General features: G+C 39.7%; 2 protein-coding genes across 2 annotated transcripts; one reads left to right on the forward strand and one right to left on the reverse strand.

Annotated features, from left to right (window-relative positions):
• Window positions 1–16,989: 16,989 nt before the first annotated feature.
• On the reverse strand, window positions 16,990–17,660 carry mRpL23 (mitochondrial ribosomal protein L23). The gene is made up of 2 exons (XM_065227968.1): window positions 17,282–17,660; window positions 16,990–17,218 (listed from the first exon to the last, which is right to left on the reverse strand). Exons 1-2 carry the CDS (start codon window positions 17,573–17,575, stop codon window positions 17,057–17,059), a joined length of 456 nt encoding a protein of 151 aa, XP_065084040.1. The 5' UTR covers window positions 17,576–17,660; the 3' UTR covers window positions 16,990–17,056.
• Window positions 17,661–21,094: 3,434 nt separating this feature from the next.
• On the forward strand, window positions 21,095–21,604 carry LOC135706421 (cytochrome b-c1 complex subunit 8). Its single transcript, XM_065228027.1, has 2 exons — window positions 21,095–21,330; window positions 21,402–21,604. The coding sequence occupies exons 1-2, from the start codon at window positions 21,177–21,179 to the stop codon at window positions 21,494–21,496; spliced, it is 249 nt and encodes an 82-aa protein (XP_065084099.1). The 5' UTR covers window positions 21,095–21,176; the 3' UTR covers window positions 21,497–21,604.
• The last annotated feature ends 656 nt before the right edge of the window (window positions 21,605–22,260 follow it).

Consider the following 22,260-nt stretch of genomic DNA (forward strand, 5'->3'; position numbering starts at 1 on the left):
CTTGTTTACATTCGGCAAACTTAACCGAAAACGGCCTGCAAGCGGCGAAACCGAAGTAGAGGTTCCGGAAACCCACGCAAGCAAGTGTTCCAAGCTCGACAAAACCGGTGGAACATCACAATATTAACGTCAATTCGTCGTTTCTGATACCGATCCCCATATCATCCTCACCCCCCACCCGACGTCGAAAGAAAAACAGACCATCCCCGAACACTAAACTTAGAAAGAGGCCGGTATGAGGACCAGCGTCAGAAACGACAAAATGACGCTAATATCACAAAGTTTCACCGGTTTTACTGAACTGGATCGGATCAGAAACCCACCCCGACGGCCCCCCGGATCCAAACATCCACAGACTTTCCATAATCGCACTAATTTCCATTTATTGCTATCCATTTTATTTTGATTTATTCAGCATTCAAATGCTAAAATAATTTCAAAATATGTTTGTTTATTTTAAACATGAAAAGCATATTTAAAATAAACATATTCATTTTTGATCGCATATAGTTTTCAAATAAATCAAAAATATTCACGTTTATTTTCAACACGAATATTTTTAAAATAAACGTAACATTATTTTTGTTTTAAACATTATTATCAATGGATTCAAATGTAGAATACGTTTGAAATCAACCTAGTTTATGTTTGTGGCCAGAACAAACTGAGTTTACGTTTAAATTTACCTCAAATATTTTTGTTTCGACGGTAAATTTTTCTGCGTGGAGCATTACATTCGTCATGCGATACGTTTTGTAATGATCAGTAATGACAATTTCTACTATTTTTCTTTAAGGTAATTCGACAAAATCCCTGATATAATGATTTACTACAGCCGTTAATTTTTTTCCTCGCTAGAAGTCATTTGAAGTTGATGCAGAAGTCCTTTGTTGCCAAGTTAAAATAAAGGGAATCTTTCAAAAATCGTGTTGCGAGTTCAACTGTTTTTCTCTTGGCGTGACTCATTATACACCGACTCTACCTTGGATGTATGGATTTCCCTGGGGGGGGATGTGCTGTCAAATCAGCCTACTGATCATCTTGTATGAAACTGGTTCCAAACGTAAACATACGCTGTAGGTTTCTTATGGCTTGTTTACGTTTGGAACCAGTTATGCGAGGTAGGCGACGATTGTTCGTATTTGACAGCCACCTCCCCCCCTTGGGATTTCCCCGTTGAATTTACACGGCGAATGAGAACGACCCAAATTTGAGTTTAGTTCACTCATAATCGCCAAAAGTGCAGGAACCAACGTTTCCAGATAGTCTTTATGCTTATCGGTATCAAAGCTTTAAAAAAATCGGTATTTATCGGTAATTACTATTTTAATAAATCTCGATTACTTTTTCGGAGGGACGTATCAGCTTTTGTAGTCAATGCATTTGATCGTCAATTTGGCGTGAATACCCAACTAACATTTTCAGCTTTGTAAGCCAACTTTTCCAGCGTTGTGCTGTAAAGTAGCTGAAAAGAAGCTGCAGATACAGCTACAAGCAAAAGCTAGCAAAATAGTTTTGGAGAGCATTTACTCAACTTTCTCACAACCATTATTCAATTTGTCAGTCGCACTGAATAACATAAGCCAATAAAAGCTAATGTCACTTCTATACACACACTAATCAACTTTCAACTTGTAGCTGCAAAACAAAGCTAACAAAGTGAATATCCCGAATAGAAATTTACATTAGCCCAACGTTTGATTCTGATGTCTACATCAGCATCGAAATCAAATGTATGCCTGATGTCAAACATTAGAAAACATTATGATTTAGTTGTATTTAAGCAACGTAACATGGTGTATACATCAGAAATTTTGGAACAAAATTTTGCCATTCTAATGTCGGTCTGACGTCAAAAATTTCAATCTATTGACATTAGAACCAAACGTTTTAAGGATGTTTTCGGATGTACAAAACGTTAGAACTAAACGTTGTTCGGATGTTTTTAAATGTAAACGTTTTCTGATGTTTTCTAATGTAGATGTTTCCTGATGTTAGAAACAAACGTTTTTGGATGATTTCAGATGTAAAAAACGTTAGAACTAAACGTTTTTCGGATGTTTTTATATGTAAACGTTTTCTGATGTTTTCTAATGTAGAGGTTTCCTGATGTTAGAATCAAACGTTTTTCGGTTGTTTTCGGATGTAAAAAACGTTAGAACTAAACGTTGTTCGAATGTTTTTATATTTAAATGTATTCTGATGTTTTCTAACGTAGATGCCTCCCGATGCTGGAACCAAACTTTTTTTTGGATGTTTTCGGATGTACACAACGTTAGAACTAAACGTTGTTCGGATGTTTTTAATTGTACTTCGTGTTTGTTGTTCTCTGATGTTTTCAGATGTACAAAACGTTTAAAGTAAACGTTGTTTGAATGTTTTCAAATGTAGATGTTTACTAATGTTTTTAGATATACAAAACACTAGAATCTTACTTTTCAAATGCTTTCAATTATATTTACAACACATTAGAATTAGAAACATGATCGTGTAAACACTACACACCATTGTTGTTAGATAACATCATAAAAATGCGTACATAATAGTCAATGCTGAAGCTCCCGTTTCCCACCAGTCAGATAACTGACCTTAGCTAACCAAATATCATTGCGGCAACTCTCTATGCGGCAGGGGAACTATGCCATTAGCGCGCTAAGAGTTATTAGACCACTGACATAGGCGCCAATTTGTAGGTGACGAGGCACTTGGTGACATTACAGCGAGCTTGACGATTGTTGCAGCATTTTTTTTAGCAAACTACCAGTTAAGGTGTGTAGTGTTTACAAGATCATGTTTCTAGCTCTAATGCTTTGTACAATTGAAAGCATTGGAAAAGTTAAAACTCATGTTTTGCAACCAAAACCATCAGAAAACATAAAATTGTACAAAAAAAAGTCATCCATTCTGGTAGACTATCTCTTAAATGCATAAAGAATAGCCATTGCTTAAGCTCCCGTTTCCCACCAGTCAGTTAACTGACCTTAGCTAACCTAATATCATTGTGGCAACTCTCTATGCGGCAGGGGAACTATGCCATTAGCGCGCTAAGAGTTGTTAGACCACTGACATACACTGATAGGCAAAATAAAGTGCCCACCCCATCATTTTTGAAATTTCTCTCATTTATTTGGTTCAAATTCAAATAAACACACCGTAGTCTGTTTCGATGTCTTACCTTTATTATTCTTTTAAAGTTACACCTATGGAATACTGAAAATATAAAGTTTTACTTGAAGTAAAAGAAAATCAATTTGGATTGAAAAAGAAAACAGTGACAAAAAAAAGTGCCCACTTCAAAAATCGGTATGTTTTCGATAAGTTTCCATCGGAAAACCCCTCGATTGTTTTTGTTTTGAAAGTTTGACATGTATTGAAGCAAACGGGTGGAACTGGTGCATTTGTACACGTGATCGCATTTGAATCAGTTGAAAAAAATGGAGGACGTAGTGATTTCGAAAGCAATTCCCGTGTGTATCCGAAAATTGGTTGTTCGTGATGTGCAAAACGGTGAATCGCACCGGTCTGTCGCTAGGAAGTACAATATCAGCAAAACAGCGGTCGGGAAAATTCTGCAGAAAATGAAATCGTTCGGATCAGTGGTGGATCGCCCTGGCAGAGGCAGGATGCGCAAAACGGATGCGAGAACGGACACCAAGATCATGCGTGAAGTGAAGAAGAACCCGAAGGTAACTGTCCGCGAGATCCAGGAGGCTCTTCAGCTAACAGTTTCCAGTCGAACTGTTCGTCGCCGTCTCGTAGCACAGGGGTTGAACAGCAAAGTTGCTCGGAAGCGCCCATTTATCAGCAAGGCAAACAAAGTCAAACGGCTTAAGTTTGCTAAGGAGCATGCTGATAAGCCCCTAGAGTTCTGGAAAACGGTTCTCTGGACGGACGAATCAAAATTCGAACTGTTCAACCGGAAGCGACGGGTTCGTGTGTGGTGTAGATCGGGTGAGGAGCTTCAGGAGCGCCACATACAAGGCACGGTGAAGCATGGAGGAGGAAATGTGATGGTCTGGGGGTGCTTTTCGTGGGGTGGAGTGGGAAGCCTGGTGAAAATCGACGGGATAATGACGGCAGATTCCTACATCGACATCCTGCGGGAAAATCTGGAAGTTTCGCTGATCCAGACGGGCCTTGAGGAGAAATTCGTATTCCAGCAGGACAACGATCCGAAGCATACTGCCAAGAAGACTAAGTCTTTCTTCCGGTCATGTCGAATTAAACCACTGGAATGGCCTCCACAAAGCCCGGACCTCAACCCCATCGAGAATTTGTGGGCGATTCTCGATGCCAGGGTTGACAAAACTGGTGTTACCAATAAAAATAACTATTTTGAAGCCCTGGAGCGCGCCTGGGAAGAACTAGATCCACAGCACCTGAAGAATCTAGTGGAGAGCATGCCGAAGCGCCTGCAGCTGGTCCTGAAGGCCAAAGGAGGACACATTAACTATTAGGCTGGTATTCTTTTACTTTATTTTATGTTTTCTGGAGTTAAAATGCAGTGGGCACTTTTTTTTGTCACTGTTCTTTTTTACACCCATTTTGATTTTTTTTTCTTCGAGTCAGTCTCTTCTTTTTATCTGGTATTCTATAAGTGAAACTTAAAAAGAATATAAAGAATAAGATATAAAAAATACTACAGTGTATTTACTTTAATTTGAACCAAATAAATGAGAGAAATTCAAAAAATGATGGGGTGGGCACTTTATTTTGCCTATCAGTGTAGGCGCCTATTCGTGGGTGACGAGGCACTTGGTGACATTACAGCGAGCTTGGCGATTGTTATAGCATTTTTGAGTGAACTACCAAACAATCATGACAATGTGATCGCTGCGCCTCCAGATCTCTGCCTGTTCTACAGATGATCCAAAAATGCGGAAAGTTTTGGGCTGCCAGTCTTCTACCTTATTGACGAACTGCAAATATATAATAAACAAAATTATTGTGCATGAAAAATATGACAATGGACAATGCTTGAGGAGCACTGGGAGTTTTCGAACGATGCGTGCTTAGGACCATCTTTGGCAGGGTATATGAAAATGGTGTGTAGAGGAGAAGAATGAACCACGAACTGGCGTAACTTTATGGCGAACCCAATATCAAGAAAGTCGCTAAAGGTGGAAGGGTACAATGGGCGGGACACGTTGTAAGAATGCCGGACAACAATACCGCAAAAATGGTGTTTTTCCTCAAATCCGGCCGGTACAAGACGCAGAGAAGCACAGCGTGCTAGGTGGTTAGACCAAGTGGAGCAAGATGTAGGAAGTGTGGGACGCTCGAGAAATTGGAGATAAGCAGCCAGGGACCGAGTTAGTTGGCGCAACTTTGTTATACAAAACCAGATTTAATGCCTTATTCATACTCGAATCGATTGAAAAATACACTTAATCTTCTAGGTTACTCGATATCCATCCATTGCAAACAATATTTCGATAATTGTTTGTTTTGAGAGCTGGTGCACAGGTAGATTGAGGTTAAGGAAACGCCACTGCTTGTGGCCAATCTTGGGTACCATCATAAGGCTTGATGAAACTTATTCCACCCGGAAACATGTTTTTTTTTTTCGGAATTATGAAGTCATTATACGTTATGATGACATTTTGTATTTTTAAGTTACAAGAGGACGTTGCAAAGGATGAGTTTGACGTATAAAACCTGTGGATTTAATTTTCAGAGAGTCGCAATCAGCGTATTCATTAAATCACTTATGGCTAAGCTCCAATCGGTATTATCCTCGGATTAAATAACGATCAAGAATGTCCGGCTGCTTTGATGTCGACATCAGAGTTATTCGCTATACAAACAATTCTCAGATCATCCAAACAGGGGCGGTATTAAAAGTTAATCCGAGTTGGAGCTTACCGCCGCTTACTCTCTGAATCCAATATTGATAGGCTGAAAAAATGGTTTAAAAATGGAACCTAAATCCAAAATTTCATAAATTTTGGTTCACATGAACCACAGAGAACAGACATGGAGGCTCAAACAAAATTTCTCTAAAAACTTGTGTAAAGATTCCTATTCGACTTAAGCGCCACTAACAGCGACTTCCCCACTTAAAAAAACCTCTTTGAAAACATGATGGCGCATGCGTTGCACAAATTACACTAGACACTAATGGCGGTAAGCTCCAATCGGTATTATCCTCGGATTAAATCCCGATCAAGAATGTCCGGCTGCTTGATGTCGACATCAGAGTTATTCAACACGATGCTATGCAAACACTTCGCAGATCATCCAAACAGGGACGGTATTAAAAGTTAATCCGAGTTGGAGCTTACCGCCATAAGTGCTAGTAGCGCCAAGTGGCTATTTTCAACAGAAAATTTATAGATACTAGCGCCAAATTGGTCGAAAGTGGAAAATTTATAGAGAAAATCAGGAGATGCTAACACCACGTAACGGCGACGTTCCCACTTATTTTACACAAGTTTTTGACCGAGCTTCAACGTCTGTTCTCTGTGCATGAACTATGATAAATCAGTGCGATTACATTTGCAAATATCACCATTTTAGCGGCCCTCGCCATAGAGCGAACTCTCATTTAATGGATATTAATGTCATCTAATACAATTTATCGACAATTTAAATCTTGGTTTACAAATCGAGATGAATCCCGCATAAACGCGAACCATAAATTGACCTTACCTAAAATGGTTAAAAATTGTTTATAATCCCTGCTAAACTTTAACTGAAATGGTTATGGAACTTTACATGAACGTTTAATGATAAAGTTTCAACCTTATGTATTATGGTTTTTTGGAAGGGGACCTTACAAATAATGGGTTGTTAAGAACCATTACCATTCCAAATTCTTGTTTTCTCCATACATTTTCGGAAAGAGAACTATATTAGAACCTTTTAACTTATGGTTTGAGAACTTTAATGGTAATGGTTATGGTAGTCAGTAAGGTCCACGAATGGTTTTGTAACATCGATCAACTTTATGTGGAATATATCGCGAATAGGTTGCCTGTAATTTACTGATTACCAATTCACGATATATTCCACGTAAAGTTGAGCGATAATACAAAACCATTAATGGACCTTACTGACTACCATAACCATTACCATTAATGTTCTTAAATCATAAGTAAAAACGTTCTTATATAGTTCTCTTTCTGAAAATGTATAGAGAAAACAAGAATTTGGAATGGTAATGGTTCTTAACAACCCATTATTTGTAAGGTCCAGTTCCAAAAAACCATAATACATAAGGTTGAAACTTTATCATTAAACGTTCATGTAAAGTTCCATAACCATTTCAGTTAAAGTTTAGCAGGGATTATAAACAATTTTTAACCATTTTAGGTAAGGTCAATTTATGGTTCGCGTTTATGCGGGATGTCTGGGAACGATAAAAATATATTTGAGCTCAGAAAACGAAGCTCGTTCAGATGATGTACAAAAATTTGTTTGTTTTTCGAAACTATACAACCCAATTCCATGTTTTCCACACGAAACGAAAATTAATGGCACTACACTAATAGCATTCCATGCCGGCGCCCGTGGTGTAGTGGTAAGAGTGACTGCTTTCTAATACCCCAATGGGTCTGGGTTCAATCCCAGCCGAGGTCGGTGGGATTTTTCTGAGGCATAAAAATCTCTGGTCACGTCTTCCTTCGGAAGGGAAGTAAAGCCGTTGGTCCCGGCCCATGTATGTTGAATGGGTGCGATATCCTACGCAGGTGTGGAAGCTGCCTTCCTGCACATTCGATTGCCGTCAATGGATGGCAATCGATGTCCGTTGGTGATTGGCACTAGATTGCGGAACAGAGACCGACGTTAAATAAAGGAAAGAAGAATAATAGAATTCCACACATTTTTATTGAAGAATTCCCATGTAAAATTCCACATGATTTACATGTAACCACACATAAACAGAATTCACCCAGAAGCACACATGAAATTTATGAGTCAAATGAATAGTATGCGTGGTTACACATGGCTTTTATGTGTGCACATATTCAGTATGTGTCCGACACATAGATATAATTTGTATTGCAAAAGTAGGACATATAGAAACAATCTTTGAAATTTTATCAGTGTACAGGAATCCCCATCAAGACCCGTATGCGGTTTCCCCATCGGGACCCGTATTCGGTTTTCCCATCGGGATCCGTCTACGGAATCCCCATCAAGACCCGTATTCGGTTTCCCCATCGGGATCCGTATTCGGTTTCCCCATCGGGATCCGTCTACGGAATCCCCATCAAGACCCGTATTAGGTTTCCCTATCAAGACCCGTATTCGGTTTCCCCATCGGGATACGTATTCGGTTTCCCCATCGGGATCCGTCTACGGTATCCCAATCGGAATCCGTATTCGGTTTCCCCATTGGGACCCGTATTCGGTTTCCCCATCGGGATCCGTATTCGGTTTCCCCATCGGGATCTGTCTACGAAATCCCCATCAAGACCCGTATTCGGTTTCCCCATCAAGACCCGTATTCGGTTTCCCCATCGGGATCCGTATTTGGTTTCTCATCAGGATACGTATTCGGTTTCCCCATCGGGATCCATCTACAGAATCCCAATCGGGATCCGTATTCGGTTTCCCCATCAGGATACGTATTCAGTTTCCCCATCGGGATCCGTCTACGGAATCCCCATCAAGACCCGTATTCGGTTTCCCTATCAGGATACGTATTCAGTTTCCCCATCAAGATCGGTATTCGGTTTCCCCATCGGGATTCGTATTCGGTTTCCCCATCGGGATCCGTCTACGGAATCCCCATCGGGATCCGTATTTGGTTTCCCCATCGGGATCCGTATTCGGTTTCCCCATCGGGATCCATCAACAGAATCCCAATCGGGATCCGTATTCGATTTCCCCATCGGGATTCATATTCGGTTTCCCCATAGGGATCCGACTACGGAATCCCCATCAAGACCCGTATTAGGTTTCCCCATCGGGATCCGTATTCGGTTTCCCCATCGGGATCCGTCTACGGAATCCCCATCAAGACCCGTATTCGGTTTCCCCATCAGGATACGTATTCAGTTTCCCCATCAAGATCCGTATTCAGTTTCCCAATCAAGATCCGTATTCGGTTTCCCCAACGGGATTCGTATTCGGTTTCTCCATCGGGATCCGTCTACGGAATCCCCATCGGGATCCGTATTTGGTTTCCCCATCGGGATCCGTATTCGGTTTCCCCATCGGCATCCGTCTACGGAATCCCCATCAAGACCCGTATTCGGTTTCCCCATCGGGATCCGTATTCGGTTTCCCCATCAGGATACGTATTCAGTTTCCCAATCAAGATCCGTATTCGGTTTCCCCAACGGGATTCGTATTCGGTTTCCCCAACGGGATTCGTATTCGGTTTCTCCATAGGGATCCGTCTACGGAATCCCCATCGGGATCCGTATTTGGTTTCCCCATCGGGATCCGTATTCGGTTTCCCCATCGGGATCCGTATTCGGTTTCCCCATCGGGATTCGTATTCGGTTTTCCCATCGGGATCCGTATTCGGTTTCCCCATCGGGATCCGTCTACGGAATCCCTATTGGGATGCGTATTCGGTTTCCCCATCGGGATCCGTATTCGGTTTCCCCATCGGGATCCGTATTCGGTTTCCCCATCGGGATCTGTCTACGAAATCTCCATCAAGACCCGTATTCGGTTTCCCCATCAAGACCCGTATTCGGTTTCCCCATCGGGATCCGTATTTGGTTTCTCATCAGGATACGTATTCGGTTTCCCCATCGGGATCCATCTACAGAATCCCAATCGGGATCCGTATTCGGTTTCCCCATCAGGATACGTATTCAGTTTCCCCATCGGGATCCGTCTACGGAATCCCCATCAAGACCCGTATTCGGTTTCCCTATCAGGATACGTATTCAGTTTCCCCATCAAGATCGGTATTCGGTTTCCCCATCGGGATCCGTATTCGGTTTCCCCATCGGGATCCGTCTACGGAATCCCCATCGGGATCCGTATTTGGTTTCCCCCATCGGGATCCGTATTCGGTTTCCCCATCGGGATCCATTAACAGAATCCCAATCGGGATCCGTATTCGATTTCCCCATCGGGATTCATATTCGGTTTCCCCATAGGGATCCGATTACGGAATCCCCATCAAGACCCGTATTAGGTTTCCCCATCGGGATCCGTATTCGGTTTCCCCATCGGGATCCGTCTACGGAATCCCCATCAAGACCCGTATTCGGTTTCCCCATCAGGATACGTATTCAGTTTCCCAATCAAGATCCGTATTCGGTTTCCCCAACGGGATTCGTATTCGGTTTCTCCATCGGGGATCCGTCTACGGAATCCCCATCGGGATCCGTATTTGGTTTCCCCATCGGGATCCGTATTCGGTTTCCCCATCGGGATCCGTATTCGGTTTCCCCATCGGTATCCGTCTACGGAATACCCATCGGGATCCGTATTTGGTTTCCCCATCGGGATCCGTATTCGGTTCCCTAATAAACAAAAACCATATATGAACAATAACCCAAATAGTTGAACTTTTTCACATAAGGTTTGGATGATACCCAAAACACGTCGTTAAGCAAAATAACCATAACAAATTTATTAGGGTTTCCCCATCAGGATACGTATTCAGTTTCCCAATCAAGATCCGTATTCGGTTTCCCCAACGGGATTCGTATTCGGTTTCCCCATCGGGATCCGTCTACGGAATCCCCATCGGGATCCGTCTACGGAATCCCCATCGGGATCCGTATTTGGTTTCCCCATCGGGATCCGTATTCGGTTTCCCCATCGGGATCCGTATTCGGTTTCCCCATCGGGATCCGTCTACGGAATACCCATCGGGATCCGTATTTGGTTTCCCCATCGGGATCCGTATTCGGGATCTGTATTCGGTTTCCCCATCGGGATCCGTATTCGGTTTCCCCATCGGGATCTGTCTATGGAACCCGTCATCGGGATCCGTCTACGGAACCCGTTATCGGGATCCGTTTACGGAACCCGTCATCGGGATCCACCTACGGAACCCGTCATCGGGATCCGTAGCTTTTAGTATTTATTTATTCGTCAATCAAAACAAATAAACAGTAAACACACTCACTAACCTGCAAAGAGAACTTCGAACTCCCCGCCGGGATCCAGCTTCGGACTCGCTACCGGTATGTGGCTCCGGACTGGTGCACTTTCCTAAAAAAAAACATAATTACATTACATTAATTCACCTCAAAAACAGCCCACATACCTGAAAAACAACCTTCCTTTTCCTAGGGTGAGACCAGCAGCCAGCAAGCGGAAAACTTGCTGATTAACCGCAACGTCGGACACCGAATCGCCACCAAAATTCGCGACGGACACAACGGCACTTTCCCGGACTAATTCGATCGAAATCGATCTTTTAACACCGCGAAAAAAACTGTACACGGCCAATGTGATCAACCCAAATTTGAATACAGTGTACTCAAAATCGGAAAAAGTGCAGGAAAGCAGCGATGAGTAAATTTGCCTCATGTTTTCCTGTGGAAAACCTCAAAAATCTTACGGAAAATTAGGATTGACGAAAATCCACAGAATCCAATCTTTACTTTTCTAATATTCGGACAAATTTTCCTGGAAAAACCTGGAAATCCTGGAAAAAACAGAGGGAAATTAACTCAAAACTGAGTTCCTGTAATTTTTGCGATTTATGAGTGAACTAAACTCAAATTTGGGTCATTCTCATTCGCCGTGTAGTGCTGACTCAGGACAAAACAAACTTTGCATGGGGCGAGGGCCTCAGGGACTCTAGTTTTCTTTTTGCGATTCAGTTAATAAACGCCAAATAACGCGAGTCATTGACAGGTCAACATCAGTGGTTTGTAATGGAACGTCCATCTGACACCTACATCCTGAATAATTTTGGTATACGCTAATGCAGCAGCGATATATAGAGCTTTACTTCAAAATGAGAACGACATTGACCTTTCTGTCGTTCAAAACACGCACACTTGCGCAATCCCATTTTCAAGTGCGAAGTTTGTTGTCCTCACTTTCGCTTCAGCCAGATATGCTGGTTTGTTATTGTTATCCTCACATTCGGACCATCAATACTCGAGCGCATAGAATGGACCGAGGAATGGACTATAACCAGATGCATGCAGGGTGGCCAGATGATTTTCTTCGTTTGCCTTGGAATTAATATTATCGTTTCAAATGAAAACCTCGTTGAAAACGTTCTGTATATACGTTAAACATAACGTCGGACATAGTGTGCTGTATTCGTACACGGATGCGGTATACAGCACACTATGGCCAACGTTATGTTTAACGTACAGAACAAAAGTAAAATCGGTTTTCAATTGAAACGATAATAATCAATTAAAACACTAATTAACTCTTGCACTGCAACGTCACCAGGGCATTTGTTTTACTTACAAATAAACATTGCCCACAGGACATGCCAAAATTTCTTTCAGTGATTTGAGGCTATGTCAGTCGTGCAAGAGTTAATGGTGGTAAGCTCTACCTTGTAATCGCAATGTGCTATTTTATATGATTGCGTCGAGGATTGCGATTTGGGCACATTTATGAGATTATGAATGCGGAAACACTAATAAAAGTGCGGTTTTACGTTAAATTGTTGTTGTGTCTTCATCGCACTTATTCCTTGGTGAATGAAGAATAAGTGCGCTGAAGGCTTCAAGACGATACAACGTCTAAGTGCACTTTTATTAGCGTTTCCACTCTTCTAAAGAGTTCAATTTTATTTGCAATTGATAATGTCACAAAACTATGCATAGGAGGCATCACTGCACTGCAAGCCACTTTTTATTGTTGTGTCATAGGATGTATTCTGATGTTTTATGCGTGCAACAAATTACATCGTGATGAAGTTTGATTCTAATGTAACGTTAGGTTCTGTTGTCATTGGATGTATTCTGATGTTTTATTCGTGCAACAAATTACATCGTGATGAAGTTTGATTCTTATGTAACGTTAGGTTCTGTTGTCATTGGATGTATTCTGATGTTTTATGCGTGCAACAAATTACATCGTGATGAAGTTTGATTCTTATGTAACGTTAGGTTCTGTTGTCATTGGATGTATTCTGATGTTTTATGCGTGCAACAAATTACATCGTTATGAAGTTTGATTCTAATGTAACGTTAGGTTCTGTTGTCATTGGAGGTATTCTGATGTTTTATGCGTGCAACAAATTACATCGTGATGAAGTTTGATTCTAATGTAACGTTAGGTTCTGTTGTTATTGGATGTATTCTGATGTCAAATTTTACATCGTCAAGACGTTTGATTCTGATGTAACGTTAGAGGCTAATGTATTTTTATGTACTTGGACGTCACACTGAAGTCTGAATACATTAAGGGTACAGCAATATACGTTAAAATTTAATGTATTGAAGATGTCTGCTGATGTTTTCTACATTACAATTTCTATTCGGGATATTACTCATTTGATGGCTTCTAAACAACCAACCACTCTTGCTGAATAACATAAACATCAAAAGTGCTTTTTCAACAACTAAACAACCTGTACTCAGCTTATAAACTGTGTTAGAGCAACTTCGGAAGCATTTTCACAGTCAACTAGGTTTATTTTTAGACGTGTGCAGTTTTACAGCTTTTACTCTGCTCTTTTAAAACTAGTCGAGAAAAGTGATTCGTGTGCACTATTATAAAGCCTCTACTCAGCAATTTTGTCGTAGAAGGGAATGTTTATTTGTTTACATAAGTTCAAAGTGTTGGCGTAGCACAGTTGGTAGTGTCAAGGTTTGCCAATGAGGTCGTCTCGAGTTCGATTCCAGGTTCCGGTGCAGGGTAAATAATTTGGTGATGATTTGTAACTAATTTCGATTAATTTGATTCACAGCAAAATAAACTAAATAAATTCCTTCATAAAAAAGCGTAAACAGTATTTAACCCGGCTTCAAGAGAAAGCTGTGTAGTGATTATTGGATAACCGGGAAAAGGTTGAATAAGCGCCTTTCAAGTTCACACACAACTAAACAGCAGGATAACAGCTGTATAGAAGCGTTAATGGATATGCAATAAGAGCTTCTCCCGACCGTTCCAACAGCCATAAGTAGCTGACTAAGTTCGCCAGATTTGCTTGTATAGAGGTTGAGTAAAGGTTTCCTCATATCGTATAACGTTTGAATACAGCTTGAGGCTGTATAAATGAAATGAGTAAAGCGTTTACATTGTGAAAATTGTTAGTTGGGTAACTGGTAGCTTGCCCACGCAAACTAACACCACTAACAGATAGGAGGAAATTTCCCCAATTTGATGGTACTTTTTAGCATGCGCAGGCGTGCTACCAGTTATTTACGCTAAATCGATGATCAAATGCTTTGTTTACAAAAAGTGGTCGAGAAATGTTCTAAGGGAGCAGTTCTAGGCAAAAAAGCGATAAAAACATAAATTTTTGAATCGACCTTCTCCGAAAAACTTAGCATAATTGTGTGTTATGGACAATCATTCACATTTTTGCCAAAAATTGGCAATTTTGGATCTTGTCAAATTTTCAAATGGCGTTTTTGAAAATTTTCAATAAACTGTAGCACGCAAATGCTATATCTGATCAAAATAACGTCTGAGACAAAGGTGAAAAGAAAAATAATGTCATTCTGGAAAAAAAAAAACCATTGCTATCATAGTACATTAGTACATAGTACATTTACATAGTTTCATGAAATTCATTTTTACTACGGCTCTAACGAGTTAGTTGACATCGAATTGTGGAGAATTTACTGTATCTTAAAAAAAATGCAAATGTAAATGCATTTTCATGAGCTTTTTATTCAAAGAAAAATTGTAAAAAAATCGAAGAATGAAATTTTGAGTTATTTAGGTTTAAATGTTTTATTTTTTATTTTTACTTGAATTAGATCTACACATTTTTTTGTATATTTTCCCAAGCAATCACAATTTTTTTCTACAACTTTGTATTTCTTTCCTATTCGTTTTTCTAGTTCGTCATTTGACGTGGCATTGCTCAAGGCGCTCAATTTAAGCTTTTGGACTAAGACCGGCCTTTCCAGGAAAGTCAACAGAAATTGCCAGGGGATGTTTGAATTAGCTTCTGAAGGAAGCCGAAAAAAGAAAGAAGGGGCTATTCAGGAGGAAGTTGAAAAAAGATCTTTAAAAAGTCGGAAAAACATCCGAGGAAATTAAAAAATATATATTAAGACACTCCTTTCAAAAATTAAAAAAAAAATTTCCAGTTAAATCGGATGACACATCCAGAGGAAGCCAAAAAGGTTTCGAAAATCGGAAGAAAATTCCTGGGGTAGCCATTTCCAGGAGAAGCAAGAAGAAACTCGGAAAAACCTTCCAATAGAAGTAACAAAAATCTTCCCAAGGAAACTCATAGAGAAACTTTCAGAGGAAGACGAAAGAAACTCCATCGAGAATTCGATAGATACTTCGGTTAGCAATTTACAGGAAATTCCTGTAGAAGACGGAAGAAACATCCTTAGAGCAACCGTAACGGTCGTTGTCATTTGCGCGACTATTTTAACAGCGCACAGCGCTCTCATTTTAGTTTAGTCACTCTTCTCCACACCGGTCGCTGCTATCGCGGTTATCAATTTACTCGCCGTAGTCCGTACCGGTAGTGAGCATTTTGATAAGTCTACGAATAGCAACCTTTCTCCCGCGCTGCTAAATTTGGTAGCGCGCTTCTCACCGAGAAGCCGACTGCTATTTTAGTTACTCGTATGGCAACCCCCGATACGGTAGCTGCGCTATGATGAGGGCTGCTAAAATGAGTTTAGCAGCGTACCGTTACGGTTGCTCTAAGGAGTCTTATCTATATATCGGTATCAAGCTCGAAAATCGGTACAAATACCGATAAATCGGTATATCTGGCAACGCTGGCAGGAACGCAGCGATGAGTTAAATTTGTCTCATGGTTTCCTGTGGAAAACCTAAAAATCTGCCGGAAAATGAGGAAATTGACGAAAATTTTATTCAGGCTCGGAGTAGTACCAATAGACTGAGTGAATCCAATCTTTACTTTTCTCAAATTCGTGATTTTTTCCCTGGAAAAACCTGGGAAAACATGAGGCAAATTTACTCATCGCTGAGTTCCTGCACTTTTGGCGATTATGAGTGAACTAAACTCAAATTTGAGTCGTTCTCATTCGCCGTGTAGCTTTTGTTTTTGTTCCGCGGAAATAATCGAAAAAAAAAATTTATCATTTTTTAATCATCGTTTCGTTTCCATAATTGATCAGTTCACGAAGATTTGCCGCACTCTTCTCTCACCCGTAAGTTTTGACAGTTTTGGGTGGTTTGTTTTGGCTCCCATTCGTTGCTATCTCTTTTACTCAGAAGCAAAATGATAGGGAGCAAAAAGTGAGGTTAGGGACCGTGCACTGATCTATTCAGTTATTTTTTTTTCTACGGCGCTTGGTGCGAACATTTAAATTTCCATCGCACATTCAAGTTACAGTGCAATGAATAAAAGTAAATTACGATCCTCTCAACAGCGTAAGCCGAAGCCCTCATGTCCACCAAAGGAATCTGCATTGGCTAATCGTTTGGTGGAAGCGGCTCGTTACGATCCAAATTGCATTTGCGATCGACGCCCAACGAAGGTCGTCTGCTCCAGGTGCAATTCCGTATCGTTTGGCCGAACACGTCGACCGTGTCCGGCTCATCCGAATGTGAGTGTTTACTTTTCGTTTCGGGAATGAAACATTTTGAACAACTAGCAACATCTTCCGCAGGTTTTGTTCCTAATGGATTTCCAACAGTGTCCGAAATGCTGGAATAATCACCGCTTCTTGAAGGAAATGCCGGCAGAGGATCTGTTTGGAGGATTCAAACACAACCACTAATCAATTATTGATTGATTAGTTATAAAGATTGATGGAATCCGCAAATGGCTGAATTTACAAGGCGAATCAGTCATGACAACGGTCATTTGTGGATTCTATCAAGCTTTTCCTTAACAGTTTCAAACGTTGAATTATTTAGGTTTGGTTCGAAAGCTTTTTATGACTTTCACTTGTTATTTCGGGTATACATACATGAATAAATGTATTCGATTGGACTAGTTCGATATACGTTTATTACAAATTCCTACTGATGACAATAACTAAACAGAATCCTAAATCGAAAACCACCCGGGAGTGCCGGGTCGGTGTTTGTTCTTTTCTAGATACTTCTTGTGATTTTTCTTAGCTTCATCCAACGATTTCTTATCGTCTTCCAGTTGTTGCTTGGCTTCCGCCGGAAACAGATTGGGGAACTCGAATTTCATATCCTTCGGCTGAAATAGGAATCGTACGTGAAATTGATGGTGACATGTACAAACGGCACAATTCCAACTTACCAGTGTGACGTAGGCCAGTTTGGTGTCATCATGCTTCGAGATATAACCCATAACCATGTCCCGCTTGGTCTTACCCATGGCTATCCGCGTACGAACGTCCACCACCGGAATGTTGTAGATCTTTTCTAGGTAGTTCTTCACGTCATATTTGGTCATTTCCATTGAGCAGGCAAACTGCACCACATTCGGCGGTTGTTCGTATTCCGGTCGAACCAGTTTCATCCAGAAATTTGGAAGGAAAACCCGTAGCTGAGGGTTGCCGCGCTGGAAGATCGGATACCACCGGGTAGACATGGTTTGTCACTTTCTCGGAACGGGTTCGATTTATGTGCAATCTTCGGGAAGAAAATTATGAAAATGCCGCCGGAGAAATTCGACCGATTGAATAACAACAACAAACAGGCATGTGAGTTTGACAGATAAAAAAAATCAGTGGGACTTGCGAATAGGTCGAATATTTTGCACCACTATTTGTTGTTTTTTTTTTAAGTAGCGCATTTTATCGTACACGGTGTTTCGCGAATACCCATTAATGGGTAAAAAAATACCCATTTTCAAACCATGTATGCAGCTGTCAAAAAATGGGGGAATTTTGAAATCATAAAATGGGTGAAAAAATACCCATTTAAAGAATCAGTTCACGGTTGATTAATGGGTATATTTTTTACCCATTAATGGGTGAAAAAACACTTCGAAATTTTATCGTCTCATTTCCGTCACCGGCTCATTGGGAATGCAAACCTCGATGCAAACAGTTACTGTCCGCAGCAACGATCTCCGGAAAATGTTAGAATCCAAAACGTTGGAGAGGCTTACGGATAAGTCAATACAATGGATAATTTGTATTATAATGTTTCGTGAAAAATTTGAGCGGAACACCTGCATTTATTGTCAATGTTTTAAAAACATTTTTACATCAACGAGCGCTTGCATCCTCCATTTGTAAAAATGGGTATTTTTTCACCCATTTTACGGTAAACACAATATAAGAAAATGGGTGAAAAAACACCCATTTATTGACAGACCACCCATTTACCCATTTATGAGTAAACCATAGTTTACCCATTAAATGAGGAGGGGCACTTTTAGCGGAAATGGGTATTTTTATACCCATTAATGGGTTTTCGCGAAACACCGTGTACACGGTGTTTCGTGAAAACCCATTTATGGGTAAAAAAAATACCCATTTTCAAACCATGTATGAAGCTGTCAAAAAATGGGGGAATTTGTAAATCATAAAATGGGTGAAAAATACCCATTTAAAGAATTAGTTCACGATTGCATAATGGGTATATTTTCTACCCACTAGTGGGTGAAAAAACACTTGGAAATTTTATCGTCTCATTCCGTCACCGACCATTGGGAATGCAAAAAGTTTCTGTCCGCTTTTTTTTAGCAAAAATGGACGATCTCTGGAAAAGGTTAGATTCCGAAACGTTGGAGAGACTTACGGATAAGTCTATACAGTTGTATCCAATGTGGTATTATAATATCTCGTGTTATATTTTTTTTTCGCTACAAATGCATTTATTCTCAATGTAAATATTAGAAAGTTTTTTTATATCAACGAAGACCAGCATCCTCCATTTGAAGAAATGGGTATTTTTTTTACCCATTTTACGAAAAACACAATTCAAGAAGATGGGTAAAAAACACCCATTTATTGACAGATCCCCCATTTACCCATTAATGAGTAAACCATAGTTTACCCATTAAATGAGGAGGGGCACTTTAAGCGGAAATGGGTGTTTTTATACCCATTAATGGGTTTTCGGAAAACACCGTGTAAACCTTTTTACGAAATAGGCTCTTTTCATGCACCATTAATGTAGAGTGCGCTAGCCGATTTTGAGGAGAAATGTCATCCAATCCATTTGTTTACATCATAATGACGATTTTCAAAACTCAAAATAATGTACATTTTATTGCACAACTTGCAAATTTCCATCAGAAGTGTTATTTTTTTGCTTTATTATAGAGAGCTTATGAATTTTTTGCTTTATTATAGAAGCGTTCTTATTTTTCGATTATCTACAGATCTGAACTGATTTACAGCTGAAATAACCACCCATTAAAAATGCGGAAGATCTTAACCGCTAGGACAGTTTTATATATCCTTATTTTTCTCATCAAAATATATGGAAGCACACGCCTGATCACTGCAAACCCGATACAGAAAATAAAATATTCCACGTGGATGATGATTTCAAGCTCCTGCGGTGAATACATTAATCAGGAAAGGTGAACATTTTCCTCTTCCCAGTGCTTCAAAATTGTAGAAATTTTGGATTTCGGTTCCATTTTCAATGCATTAGCCTCAATACGTTATTAAGGTAAATGCCCGCATAAATGCAAACCATTACTTTACCTTACCAAAAATGGTTAAAAATTGTTTATAATCCCTGCTAAACTTTAACTGAAATGGTTATGGAACTTTACATGAACGTTTGTGTGATAAAGTTTAAACCTTATGTATTATGGTTTTTTGCAAGTGAACCTTACAAATAATAGGTTGTTAAGAACCATTACCATTTCAAATTCTTGTTTTCTCCATACATTTTTGGGAAAGTAATTATATTGGAACTATTTTATTTATGATTTGAGAACTTGAATGGTAATGGTTATGGTAGTTGGTAAGGTTCATAGCTGGTTTTGTGACATCCATCAACTTTATGTGGAATATATCGCGAATTGGTTGCCTGTAAATTACTGATTACCAATTCGCGATATATTTCACGTAAAGTTGACCGATAATACTAAACCATTAATGGACCTTACTGGCTACCATAACTATTACCATTAAAGTTCTCAAACCATAAGTGAAAAGGTTTTAATATAGTCCTCTCTCCGAAAATGTATGAAGAGAACAACTATTTTGAATGGTAATGGTTCTTAACAACCCATTGTTTGTAAGGTTCACTTCCAAAGAACCATAAATACATAAGGTTAAAACTTTATCACACAAACGTTCATGTAAAGTTCCATGACGATTTCAGTTAAAGTTTAGCAGGGATTATAAACAATTTTTAACCATTTATGGTTCGCGTTTATGCGGGTGTATATTCGTAATCTGTATTAAAAATGGAATTTAAATCCAAAATTTCATCAATTTTAGTATACTAAAATTATAAATAAGAGCGATTACATTAGAAAAAATCTCCATCTTAGCACCGCTCGCTAGAACTTTGTATGGAAGCGAGCTGTTAGTTTAGTATCAAACCTCGTGTCGAACAGTGATGTTATTATTTTGCTTTAAATCTTGATTTAAAAATCAAGATGAAAGTCTATGAGTTCAAAAAAAATATCTTTGTACTCAGAAAACAAAGCTCTTTCAGATTAACGAGGCTGTATTTAGCCCCTGTATATCCGATAATGTATAAAAATTGTATTTTTTTTCCCAAAATTAAAGAACCCAATTGCTGAAAAAGTCAAAATTTGAAATCCTGAAAAGTGGCGCAAATTTCCAATCGTACTCTGATGCAGTCCCCACTCTCATTGTTCGAATCGTCAATCTTGATGATTTTTCAATGATGACAGCATCGAACGTCATTTTCTGACGTTTCGTCATTGTCTCCGCATCGTTTTGTCGAAAAAGGTTTGTGAAAAATTTGTCTGAAGAAAATTGGGTGTTTTTATTCGTTTTATGAGCAAATTTTCGTTATTTTAATTCAATACTTTTGAAAAACCATCGTTCGGCTTTATAAACTTCAAATTTGATAATTGTTACAAACGTTTTAAGCCCTTCCCAGCAATAATCAAAGTTTCCACTTTTGGTTATGTAATTCCAGGATCTGCTGAAGTCAAAGTTGTTCTAATTTTCCACATTCATTTTTACTTACCTCCGCAGGCGACGTATTTTTTCCCAAACGAGATAATCCACTGAGCAACAGTCACAATGGGTCACGGATTCGGTGAGCTGGCCAAGGTGCGTGGCATCGTCACCCACAAGATTTCCTCGTACGAACAGAGGGCTTTCGCCGGATGGTGGACCAAGGCAATCCCGAATACGCTCCGGCGAGTGCGATCCCAGATCTTCATTGTGGCGCCCCGTAAGTTTGGATATTCCTGCTAGGTGTGTATGTATTTCTCAATTGATTCCTTTGGATTGTTTTGCTTGCAGCATTCGTTATGGGCTATCTGGTGTACAACTTTGTCGAAAGTATGCACACCCAGATCAACCGCAAGAACCCAGCCGACTTCGAGAACGATTCCTAAAATGGAATGCCCTGCCGGGAGATGCAAGCTACACTGAACATGCTTTCTATCTGTAAAAATCGTAACTAGAGAGGAATAAATCAACCATTCGCCAACCAGTTGCTCGTTTATACGTTTGCATTAAATATGGAGAAAACTTAAAAAAGTTTAGAGGCATTAATAGATTAGGAGAACGCCATGTCCTACAATAACCATGTGATGATTTGATTTTACGTTCAAGTTAGCAAGTATCAATTTATTGACGTTTTATTTCTACACGGTCGATCAGAGTACCTCAGTAACTGAGTCGAATTCGACTAAAATAATTGCAAAAAGTGGGGTTACTTACTGAGTGAGTAAAATTTTCTCGCTTTTCCAGGAAAAACTGCTAAAATATGAGGAACATCCACTAAAATTTTACTCAGTCTATGAGTATACTAATAGACTGAATGCAATTCATATCTCTAATTTTATTCATAATCATATTCAAGAAAATCTTGGAAAACTCTACACTTACTGAGATATTCTCAGTTTCCGTGTTGTATGGATAAATTTAGGAAAACTTTACTATTATAGCACTTGCTAGCACTGCCGTTTATCGCAAGTTCGTCCCATTTGCATTCACCCATATTCTTGTTTTCGTTCGAACCGTATTTTCCATAAACTTTTTTTTTGTATGGAAAATACGGTTTGAACGAAAACAAGAATATGGGTGATTATTGGCGAAACTGTGTTTTCCGATGGAAATAGTAGGTATTACCCATATTTTCATAATAATGGATGAA

This window comes from Ochlerotatus camptorhynchus, unplaced genomic scaffold, assembly GCF_037179485.1.
Source record: "Ochlerotatus camptorhynchus isolate MF236.1 unplaced genomic scaffold, CSIRO-AGI_Acam_v1.1 ptg000277l, whole genome shotgun sequence".
NCBI lineage: Eukaryota > Metazoa > Arthropoda > Insecta > Diptera > Culicidae > Ochlerotatus > Ochlerotatus camptorhynchus.